Genomic DNA, 12,229 nt, shown 5'->3' with positions numbered 1-12,229 from the left:
TTTGTGCGGGGGTGGGGGGAGGACGCGGGAGCCTTTGTCATTTTCTAGGGTGTAAGAAAGAGTGATATAAAAAGCCTCACCCAGGAAATCCTGCCATTTTAACTGTCTCTAACCTTGCTTCCCTTCAGAGAAATGAACTCTGTCCTGGCTTTTGTTTCCGATGACTACTGCATTTACAGTTCTGAAGCATCGGCTTCTGAGGGCGAGCACCCGTTTGTCTGCCGGTCAGTCCGTCTGTCTGTCTGTCTGTCTCTGCCCCTTTCACCCCAGGGAGCTGGGGTGGCCAGTCCCTCCCTGGCCACTCTGGCTCCCCGACGGCAGTGACGGTCTCCCTTCCGGCCTCAGGAGCAAATCACTTGCTTTAGCTCCCTCCTGCTACCCCTTTCTTTGCCCCTTTCACAGTTACCCACTGAAACCCCAGGGGTTCCCCTCTTCTCTCCGTCCTCACCCACTGGGCTCTCCCCTCGGTTGCACCTCACGTCCTGCCCAGGTAGGGAGGAAGGCCACTTGGTTTGGCGTCTTCACTCCTGGCCTCCCTGTGCTGCGTCCAGCTGCCACCTTCTTGCTGCTTCCTGTCATTCCATGTCCTCCTCACCATCTGTCTGTCCATCCTCCACACTGAGCAGAGCATTACTGCAGCCTACAGGGAACGTCTGTACACGGTTGATTAGCCAAAAAAATATTGTCATGTTTAATAAATTACCATCTAAAAGTAAGCTCTCCACCCCTACTTAGAAAATAGGATTGGACACCTAATGACTTAGAATATGTTATTTTTAATACTGTGGGCTGTTTTGGATAGACCATTACATTTTATACTGAAAAAGAAAAATACTTTAAAACCTTAAGATGTCATCTAAATTCTATATAATGTAATTCGAAATTCAGAATTTAGAAATTAAATATAATGAATACAGAAATACATTACAGTTTACTGAAAAGTCTGTTGTCTTCTGCTTTGTCACCGTGCTCTTCTGTTTAAATGTCATCACCCTTTCCATCGCTCTCATCTGCAGATTCTTCCAAATGTTTGAAGTATGAATGCTATTTGCAGCTTCACAGTAAAGGTTCAGGTCCACCCCTAGAGCTGGAAATAGCTTTTCCTAAACCTCTTTGGCTTTATCTTGTTTCCAAGTTTCCCTTTCTGCCCCTAGGAGGTGCTCTTATAAACATCAAAACTTAGAAGAGTTGCCCAACTTGGGAGAATTTTTTGTTTAGCTTCCTTTTAAGTAAATTAAAGTCTCATTTATTTTCAGTCTGAAAACATACCACTAGTACCTAACAAAATATCCTCTCTGAAATGCCTTCCCATCCAACTGGAAAACCTTAAGGCCAAACTCTTCTCTTGCAAATAGCTCTACTTCTGTACCACTCTGTCACTGGATTTTTTTATTCAAATAAATTGAGATTGTGAATCACTTTGTGTGACTATGGTACAGATTTTATATTTAAAGTAAAGCTCATTTGAACTTGCTAGGAAACAGAGCACTACATTAATGAAAGCTCCACGGATAAGGAGCGGAAATAAAGGGGCAGCAGCAGCTGTCTTTTGTCTGTTTGTTCCACTGAATGTCTGTCTTTGCTCACCTTTCCCATCACTAACCTGGAATGAGATTAGAATATGGAGGAGTCTGTGGAACATGAGGACAACCCCATATTCTGTTGGCTTTTAAAGGCATCTTTTGCTAGGACTGTGGCTCTGGAAGGGGTCTAGTGTGGGTGTGCATGATGCAGAGAAGTTGCGTGTCCCACACCGTGTCCATCCCTGTGGCCCTGAGAGGTTAGAGAGGAGGGTCTTAGGAGCAGACCTGGTGTGAGGAGAGGAGAGGGGAGAGGTGCTGGGGGAGTCATGTTCATCAGATTTCTGTCTGTCAGGTGAGGGGAAAGCTGTGTGACCTTGGGCAAGTCACTCAGCGCCTCTTGACCTGTTTCTTCATCTGTGAAATGGGAGTTGAACCAGATGACCACAGAGGTCTGTTCAGTTGTAATAGTCTGTAATTCTCGAAGATAACGCCATCCAGTAGAATTTCCTGCGATGATAGAAATGTTCTGTAACTGCGCTGTCCAATGCAGGGGCCTCTAGCCACGTGTGGCTGTTGAGCATTCTTGAAATGTGACTGGTACAACTGAGGAACTTTCTAATCTTAATTTACTTAAATTTAAATAGCCACACGTGACTAGTGACTGCCATATTGGGCCGTGCAGCTCCAAGATACAAAAGGACTTATATTAGAGAAAAATAAAACGTATAATCTCAGTGGAGGCATTAATGGGTGTCACAGGTGAATAATGTAAACTAGGATTCATATAAATTGTCCTGAATATGCCACGTTAGTCCCATTTCCTTTGGGTAGCGAACTGTCCTGTGAAGCAGAGCTATGAGTGGGAGTGAGATGGAAGGGAAAAGCTTTCAAAAGGGATGGAGACGCGTGCATCTGGGTGAGCTTCAATAATTAAGCACCAGAGTAGCTGGGCATGTTTCCCTATCACCCTTCCAAAGCAGCTGAGTTTTCAGCAGTTCCTGGTACTACCCTGCCCTCCTTCCCCTTTTCCCCAAAACTAAAGGCGATGATCTTTAGGCCAGTTGGGGGCATGGGCAGCCAGTGGACTCTGGATGTGCCTGAGCCCTGGGCTTGACCTTTGGAGCTCTTCTAAGGTTCCAAGGATTGGTGACAGCCGCGAGATGCCAGGCCCCAACAGTCAGTAATGTTTGCTCTGATAAAATATTAATCCAGTTATTAAAATATCTCCTCCTTCCCCACGATGAAGGAGTATATCCGAGAACAACCCAGCACAAAGCTACCTGACCCAGAAGTCATCCAGTTCTGTGTCTCCATCTTCAAATGCTCCAGGCTCCTGTTCCCCAGATGGCGTCGATCAGCAGTTCTTAGAGGACTTCCACAGGGTGACCAAAGGGGGCTCCACCGAGGACTCCAGCCAGTACTACTGTGACAAGGTGCGTGACCTCAGGTGCTGCGGCTGAAGTGGCAGCCGACCCAGCCAGGCCTCCCGTGCAGGGCTGCCTTACGGGCGATTAAGTGGTTATGACTCAAAGAAAATAGCATATCACCAACCACTGGAGAAAGAAGTAAGATAACTGATGATTTTCTGACGTTTTCCAGAATGATGGTGACGGCTACTTAGTCTTGATCCGCATCACACCAGATGAAGATGGAAAATTTGGATTTAATCTAAAGGTATGTTGTGTGTAATTTATAAGGACATTTGATGCTCTGAAGCAATCTTTAGATGACTTTTTAACTTCCTTTAGAAATGTGCCATGTACCCAAGGCTGCATAAGGAAATTGGCTCGGCCTTCAGAATTGGGAGCTTTTTTTTGCGGCCATAGTAGCTGCCTCATACCGAGTGCCTGCTCTGTATACTTATTTATATCACCTTATTGAGTTCTTCTATTAAATGGTGAAGTTGGAATTTTAAAACCCATTTTATAGATGCACACTAAGGCTCAGAGAGATGGGAACCCCTTAGCATTGCTAAGAGAGAACAGTGGTTCAAGTGCAGGGCCATCACCCTCCTCTGCCTCCCTCTAAGCAGGCTCTGCAAGCTATGGCAGGCCAAATCCCATCTGTGTTTATAAATAAAGTTTTATTGGAACACAGACACCTCATTCATTTACAAATGGTTTATGGCTCCTTTGGCACTACGGTGGCAGAGTGGAGAAGTTGCGACAGAGCCCTCTGTCCCACAAAGCCAAGATAGGTAATATCCGGCCCTGTACAGAAAAGGTTTACTCTACTCTAGAGCAAAGTGAGGGCAGGTGGTCCTTGCTGCCCACCCCGCAGCTGCCATCACGCACTCCTTTCCAATACCTGCAGCCCTGCTGACAGCCTGTTCTCAGAGGTCAAAAACCCTCACGACATGGGACCTTTCTACAGCTCCTCTCCTCGACTGAAAACTCCCTTTCCAGCAGCATTTAGGGGCTGTGCCTCTGGAGTCCTCCAGGGGATGTTTGTACTTTTTGAAAGGAGGCTGCCTCCTCCAGGTGCATCTTTGGTCTGTGGAAGGTGGGGATGGCAGTGGGAGGCTTCTGAACAGCCTTCTTTCTGGTTGGCCCACTAGACCCAGGGACCCAGGAACCTTGTCATTCTGAAAGGTGCCAATGGCTGCGATTAGAATAAGTTCAGGGGAAGTTTGAGCCCTCCCTTGTGTCAGAGATATCTGCATGTCTTTGTTGCTGTGAACGACTCAAGTGGTTTTTTAATCTACATGTTTACAGGGAGGAGTGGATCAAAAGATGCCTCTTGTGGTATCAAGGATAAACCCAGAGTCACCTGTAAGTAAACATATTCTGTTATTTCCCCAGTTTGCTTTCCCCTACATGTAACAGGTTTCTGTTTCTGTGTCGTGTTTCTTTTTTACTGGCAGCAGAGAGTGTGTGTAAATGCATGCATATAGATAGAAAGAAAGAATGGAGTCCGTGTTTTCCAGACCCTTGTTGCTCATTGTGGTCCCCGAAGCTGCAGCACCAGCATCACCTGGCAGCACATTAGAAATGCAGACTCTCGGGCCCCACCCCAGACCTCCTGGACCAGAATCTGCATTTTAACCAGATCCCCGGATGATTGGTGTGCACGTTGAAATGTAGAAGTCCTGCTCAAAAGAAGGAAACTGGGGCTTAGAGTTTGCTGTTCTGCTCGCTCCGAGTGGGCTCACGGCCCCTGTGTCCCTCCCCCTCCCCACCCTCAGCCCTCTGTCTGGGGCTCTAGGCATCTAGGAGATGATTTGCTTTTGTATAACAGTGAGCACCAAAGGGTCCCTGTGCCTCCTAAGAAGGTGCCCATTTGGGAGTTTTACTCTTAAGCTTGCGGTTTACCTTTTCTTACTGCTTGTGGTCTCTGTGAGTTAAGAAGCCTTTCATTCCCACACTGTTCAATGCATGGCTTCTCTCCATAATGGCTTCTGCCTTTGGGGTTATGTTTGCAAAGGCTTTCTCCATCACAAGATAGATAAATACTCGCTTTTAGCTGACGAATCATTTTCTAACCACGCATCTAGACAACAAAAGATAGAGGCATTGAAGTCATTATGACATTACAGTAATAAGTGAAGCCTGGCTACCATAGAGAAATGGCCTCAGTAGTTTTCTTGGCTTTACTCCAAAATGTTTCATAATGTAGGTTCTGAGCAGGACTCCTTTAAAATCCCACCGCCAGCTACCATGTCAACATTGCAGTGGAGGTAAAAATAAAGACAGTAATGCCTGAGGGAGAAGAAGAGAACTTGGTCACAGTCTCAAGTGTCGGGGCTCAGAAAACATCAGGTTCTTCCCTTGAGAACTGTGTTATGATAACGGAAGAAACTCGCCCTTCCCCCACACAGGCGGACACCTGCATTCCTAAGCTGAACGAAGGGGATCAAATCGTGCTCATCAACGGCCGGGACATCTCAGAACACACCCACGACCAAGTGGTGATGTTCATCAAAGCCAGCCGGGAGTCGCACACACGGGAGCTGGCGCTGGTGATCAGGAGGAAAGGTAACAGCCACCCGCGGGGGAGCAGCCTTAGCAAAGAGGGCCTTCCCCAGCCTGTTCCGTGGTTTTGCGATGTTGCACTTGTAGCCAACATGGGAAAATCAAGGGCTTTCCCATGACCACCTGATGGCCGACTTCTCCCTTGAAAAATATGGAGATCTGCCTCCACAGGGCCCCGCCCCTCATGGCCAGTCCTCTGCAGGTAGGCAGCACCCTCCACCCCTTTTTATACTAGGTGTGACCCTCCCCTCCCCCATTCCTCCCAGGCCCAACTCAGCCCACTTCACACACCCCTCTTAGCTGCCTGGTCCTGCCTACATTTGCATATTCAACCCTTCCTCAAAGGACCAGCTTATATTTTATTCATGTGCATTTGGTTTTTGTTGCAGAGGCAGTAAGCAGAGTGGGGCAGGAGCCTGGCTGCCTTGGGGCTGTTCAAACTCTGCCTCGTACTGGGTTCAGGGACCTTGAGCAAGTTTCTCACCCAATCTGTGTTTCAGTTTCCTCTAATGTAAAAGGAGGATGACATAGTCGCTACCTCCAAGGGTCCCTCGGAAGATTAAATGATACTCATACTGGAAGGCATCAAAGATGCTGCCCAGTACTTGGTGGGCATTTGAAAGGCAACCTCTGTTGAATACAGCTACTATTATTGTTGCTGTCGTTGTTGTTATAAAGCCATAAGCTGAGTCCTCGCATCCTCCTTCCCAGCTCTCAAATACTGCAGGTGAATGAAGCATGCGACTCAAGCCCTGGCCCTGCCTCTCCGTTCTGGCCTCACAGTTGTCGGCATAGCCCACGCCCCCTCATGCCTGCCTTCTCTGTTCCCACTGAAACTCCCAGTGCTAGCTCTCGTCCCACCTCCTCCAGAGCTCTCCAGACCCCTACCCACCTCCTCCTGCCACCCATCCCCCCCAAACCCAGCTCCATGCTCGACACACAGTAGGTGTCACTAGCGACAGTAGCTGATGTCTCTGCAGCACCAGCGAAGTGCCTGCACTGTGTTAATTGCTTTGCGTAGTTATCCTCTTCAACTCTTACAATGTTCTCACAAGGTTGGTATTCTTATCCCCACATGACGAAGCCAGTCACAGAGAGGTTAAGTAAGTTGCCGTGTGTCTGGTAAGGCCACGTGATAATAGAGAAGGAAGGAGTCCAGCGACTGGGAGCAGGCCTCTCCATCACATGAAGTGCCGTGTGACATGCTGGCCAATACGAGGGGCTGGAACAAGAGCATTCCGGCCAGGCCAGGGAGGGAGGGGGTCCTCCACCAACCCATGGCAAAGGGCTGGCGCCTGTTTGAGGTGAGGGAAACAGATGTTTGTAGACTATTAGAGCTTAAAGAGCAATGCCACTGATTTTCTATAACTGTAATGGTAAGTTCATTTTTAAAATAAACATTCAAGTAAAAAATGAGTTGATTAAAAGAAAAATAGTAACACAGGAAATAGCAGATATGACAAAATTCATGAAAGTCAGCAGCAGATCTGAGCTTCTGTGGTCAGTGGAAAGAATGTGGTCTTTAGCGTCAAACATGTGGACTGAATTCCTGTGTCCCACCCTGACGGGCTGGGTCACTTTGGACAACTCTTTTGCCCTGTGAATCAGTTTCCTCATCTGTAAAATGGGAATAAAGACCGCTGGTTCAGAGTTGTGAGGATTCAGTTCAACTATGTGGAAAACACAAAAGTTGTTCCTTTCTTTCTCCTTTCCTGTTATCTTGAAGGCAGTGGGGAGTCATTGAAGGCTCTTGGGTAAGGGAAGTGACTTCTCTTTCTGGGTAGAAAGGGAACATTCAGAGACGACCCCAAAGTTTGAAGTGACTAGACAGAAAGAGGCACGTGAGGCTGGGAAGTATTGTGCATGGTTGGGGAGAGGGGGTCCTCTCTTTGTTTTTACCCATATTGAGTCTGATGTGAAGGGAGATTTCCAAAGAGGAAGCACAGAGGAGACTAGAGATGTTTACTTGGGAGCCTCCCACCTAACAATGGCCTCGAGTTAGAGACGGACTGACTGAGCTCTGCGGGGCGGTGGTGGTGTGGAGAGAGGGCCAGACCCCACACCAGTTTCCTGGGAAAATGCCTGTTTTTTTTTTTTTTGCGGTACGCCGGCCTCTCACTGCTGTGGCCTCTCCCGTTGCAGAGCACAGGCTCTGGACGTGCAGGCTCAGCGGCCATGGCTCACGGGCTCAGCCGCTCCGCGGCATGTGGGATCTTCCCGCACCGGGGCACGAACCCGTGACCCCTGCATCGTCAGGCGGACTCTCAACCACTGCGCCACCAGGGAAGCCCGAAAATGCCTGTTTTAAGGGAGCAAATGAAAGGGACCGGAGAAGGAAGGAAGAGCAGGGGTAGAAGAATAACCAGGTCACAGAAAGCAAAGGGAGAAAATCTGTTTTCTTTAAAAACGTCCTTTCTCTTTCTCTTACCTTTGGCAAAAGCCTGTTGAGCACTAAACACCGTCATTTAAAACTCACCAGCAAGGTTAGTATGTCATTTTGTATAATTAGTACATATTGAATCATTCAACGAGAAGTTGTATCTTTGGTGAAAATGATTACCATGTGCTTAATCATTTAATTAGATGTTTTAAACCATCTGCATTCAGGTGTCATAAGTGTAATTTGGAGGGAGGAATCCCATCACCCAGCACGTGGCTGCACAAGCCAGACAAGCTCCTTCTTGTCCGCTACAGCTGTCCACTCGTTTGCTGATATCAAATCTGAAGATGAACTGAACCAGCTTTTCCCAGAGGCCATTTTCCCCGTGTGTCCGGAGGGTGGGGATACGCTGGAGGGATCCATGGAACAGCTAAAGAAGGGCCTCGAAAGCGGGACGGTGCTGATCCAGTTTGAGGTAAGAGACCCCCAGTGCCTCGGTGGGCTGCTCAGCTGCTGCCAGGTCATCTAAGTCACCAGGCAGCTGTGCTCATGGAGGGACTCATGACCTCAGGGAGAAAGCGGGCTGGGGACCATGGCCCATCGCTTGCCCCCCGTTCTAGTAACGATCAGTAGTCACGGAGAAACGTCAGAAATCGAGGAGGTGGGACTCTGAGCATATTTAGCTGCCAACACAAAAGCTCAGAACACTGGGCAGTCGAAGGTAGTGGAGAGGCAGCGCGGGTGGGTGCAGAGGGATGATGGAGGAGCTGGGCCTCATGAGGGCACAGGGGCCGGGCTTCCCACGTCCCCCAGAACCGTGTGGACACGAAACCAACGTCAGACCACGTCTTCCCTCCCCAGGAGCGACCTCTGCTCATGGGATTGAGACTGTTGACAAAAGCACACGCAGAGACTTTACAAAACAAAGTAGGACCCAAGGAGACTGTTTTCAAGTCAGCTTTACTGATCACTAACAGAATGAAAACACAATGTTTGTCTTCCACATTTTTTTTTTTTTTTTTTTTTTTTTACGGTACGCGGGCCTCTCACTGCTGTGGTCTCTCCCGTTGCGGAGCACAGGCTCCGGATGCGCAGGCTCAGCGGCCATGGCTCATGGGCCCAGCCGCTCCGTGGCAGGTGGGATCCTCCCGGACCGGACCGGGGCACGAACCCGTGTCCCCTGCATTGGCAGGTGGAGTCTCAACCACTGCGCCACCAGGGAAGCCCCGAGACAAACATTTTAAACACTAAAACTCAATTATTTTTAAACACTCTCCAAAATAATTGAAACAAGGAACACTTAAAAGCTAGACTATATCATTTTTATTCTTTTTGGAGGGAGTTGGAAGGGAAAGTCAGAGGGGAACAGCACTGTGGAGTCATTTGTTCTTTCATTCAACAAGTATTGGGTATTCACCATGTGCCAAATGCTAGATCAGGAACACAGTGAGGGAAGGAGAAGGGGGATTTCTGACCCCAAGGAGCTTACGGTCTAATTTTGGTATATTTGTGGGAATGTATCACGAGTCCCAGAAACAGCTAAAGACCAAGATAGGGTGAGATTTCATTCCACAGACTGTATGTTCTGTAGGGACTGGAGGTGAGAGGATTCCGGGAGGTCCTCTGGGGTGAGATGTAGTGTTAATAGAGGGTGGATGGGATTAAGTGTGGAGGCGAGGGTATTCCAGGAGGGTCACAGCCTCCTGGACCCTAATGCAGACTAAGCTCAGAGGGTGTCAGGTAGGGAAACGGGCCTCCCGGGGGTGAGCGGCGCTCAAGGAGTCCTGGGAGATGTCTCCAGGTGATGGAAGCCCTTCACCCAAGACGAACCTGGTCTCTTTGATAAGATTGTCCACAAGGAGGCGCTGTGGGCTCTCGGTGAGGAAAAAGTCGGTGCCTGGTCTTGACCGGTGCTCCAGAAAATCCCCTCCACTTTCATGTTTTACATATGGGAATCCCCTATCAGGTTTTCCTTGAACAATGTTCATTGAAATTCATTAGGAAGATAAAAAATGCTTTAGGAAGAAGTACCCACTCGTCCCCCTGTGTTTTTAAGTAGTATTTCTCAAAGGGTGACACCCTGACCATCTGTGTGGATATCACCTGAGGAGCTTGTTTAAATGGGCCCAGCCCTTAGCTACTGAATCAGCCACACTGGGAGGGGGCCTGGATATTGCTTCTTAACAAAATCACCAGGAGGTTTTAATGCACAAGCTGATCCTGCGGATGGGAGAGTAAAGATCGTACCAGAACCATTGTCCCGCTGCTGTCCACCCTAAGTCCTGCCTTTAGAGCTTATGGTTGGACTACAGAAGAAATAAGATATGGAGAACATAGAATTTTTAGGGTTAAATTTTAGTACGTACACATTTCCTTCATTTAGTTTAAACATTTCCTAGAAATTAAGTTGAAAAACCTTCTTTTTAAATAAATAAATTTTTACGGAATTCCAAAATTCAGAACAGATAACAGCAGATCTGCTCTGTGACGGAGCTGGCGGGATCCATGGAGCCCTGCCTTTCAGTCTCCACACTGCCCCCCAAGGACCCCTAGACTGTGGAACACAATTTAACAACCACTGCTAGAGGTGGGAGAAGTTGTCTCACATAGCTGCTAGAGGAGGGGAATCCTAAAGGAAGACAAAGGGAAACCTCTAATGCGCACTTACTATGTGCCAAGGGCTTTGTAGTCATCGTCTCACAGCATTCTCACAGCAGCCTGCTGTAGGGCTGGATCAGAGTCTTGGAGAGGTTATCTCACAGTAAATGGTACAGCCTGATTGGAAACCAGGCAGGCTTAACTCATGGATCTTGTTCTCTTAACAGCTGTAGAACCTTTGTGTAATTATATAGGTAACAACAATGTGCTGTTTCTATGTGAGAGTTGTTAGAATAGCATGACATCAGAGCTAGAAAAGATCTGAGACACGTGGAGCCAAGCAGGCTTCAAATCCTGACTCTACCACTCATTTCCTGTGTGACCTCAGGCACATCCCTTAACCTCTGTAGCCTCTACTTCCCCATCTGTAAATTGGGTATTTTGTGGGCTGGTTGTAAGAGTTAGATGAGATAAATACTTAATGCGCTGTCTGACGCACAGTCAAGGTGCAAAAAGCAACAACTATTATCATTTATAAATAGAGGAGTCTAAAGAACCTGCCCAGTCCACACAAGGCGTGGAACCCAGCACTGTCTGACTCCCAGAGTCTCGGCTATTCTGGTTCCCCACCTGCTTCTCCTCCAGTGCCGTCAGCAGGTGGGCGGCTTGGCTGTCAGAGGCTGTGCTCTGAACGGGAGCAGGAAGTGGGGGCTGGTTCCTAGCAGGTGCCCATGCCACCCACGCCGCAGCACAAAGCGCCTGTCCTGGGGTAGCTGGGCAGTGGATGGAATCCCTCTTGCGATGACAAGCTGGTTTTCAGCAAAGCTTGCTTTGAAGCATTTTCTTCATTAATGAAATTCCCCTGTCCCTCCCATGGCTTTCAGAAACAATTACAAATGTGTTCCAGAAAGCGTTTGGTCCCAGCTGTAATAAAATCACGCTTAATAATTAGCATGTCTATAGCACTTTGGAGTCTACCAAGTGTGTCTCACATATGTTGTCTCAGTTGACTCTCACAGCAATTCCGTGAGACAGATATAGCCAGAATTATTTGGATCACTCCTTTATAAGTGGAGAGAACAAGGCTCAGAGGCTACGGAACTTGCCCAGTGTCACCCAGCTGGTCGGAGACAGAGCTGGGATTAGAATCTATGTTGAAAAGCCCATTGTCAGAACTCACCAGGTATGACCCAGATCTTCACTCAAACTCTGATATGAGCCCTTCCCTCCAGGAGCTACACAGTGTGAGCTACTCAATGTGAGCAGTTTGCCAGCATTTGTGACCAGCCTCGAACTGCCTAAATACTGTGTTCAGGCAAGGTAGGGCGTTCCTCTGTCTCTCGTATAAAGGCGCCCAGACTTGGGGTTCACAAGGCTCCAAGTCCATTACCACCTCCAGGATGCTCTCCTCCTCTAAAGAACTCGTTGACTCAGCCCCAGGGTCATTCCTCCCTGAGAGTAATTTGTGGCTCACTTCATGCTTTTTCCCTGAGTTGAGCTTTCTGTTCAGGCAAGGGAAAGGGTGTGCATTTGGTATAGACAGTGCTGGATAAAAGCTAAGTGATGATGCTAACTGTCCTTTGAGAACTGGTTTCCCAGCAAGCAAAGGCATCTTGTGCTCATCCTCATCCAATGGCCTTGCAAGCTCTTTGGAGACTTGTGGAATGCAGTTGATAGAAAATGAGAAACATTTATCCTCCCACCTCTCAGGACTGATGAGTTAGAGCAGTGGCTACAAGGCTCCACCAAAGGTCATG

At 48.1% G+C, this 12,229-nt stretch overlaps 1 protein-coding gene across 11 annotated transcripts in view; it reads left to right on the top strand.

The window, feature by feature from the left end:
• The window catches only part of PTPN3 (protein tyrosine phosphatase non-receptor type 3), a 110,329-nt gene that overhangs the window by 75,964 nt on the left and 22,136 nt on the right, over window positions 1–12,229 (top strand). For 10 of the 11 annotated variants that reach the window (XM_081237138.1, XM_081237142.1, XM_081237140.1 and 7 more), the window contains 6 exons: window positions 129–224; window positions 2,770–2,956; window positions 3,123–3,197; window positions 4,238–4,294; window positions 5,341–5,497; window positions 8,189–8,349. In XM_081237138.1, the coding sequence (XP_081093264.1) occupies window positions 129–224; window positions 2,770–2,956; window positions 3,123–3,197; window positions 4,238–4,294; window positions 5,341–5,497; window positions 8,189–8,349 (733 nt within the window). The remainder of the gene's footprint in view (window positions 1–128; window positions 225–2,769; window positions 2,957–3,122; window positions 3,198–4,237; window positions 4,295–5,340; window positions 5,498–8,188; window positions 8,350–12,229) is intronic. The other variant, XM_081237137.1, reaches the window with a different exon arrangement.

Source organism: Mesoplodon bidens, assembly GCF_964165515.1.
Source record: "Mesoplodon bidens genome assembly, chromosome: 6".
In the NCBI taxonomy this organism is placed as follows: Eukaryota; Metazoa; Chordata; class Mammalia; order Artiodactyla; family Ziphiidae; genus Mesoplodon; species Mesoplodon bidens.
This window is presented reverse-complemented; position numbering and strand designations above follow the sequence as displayed.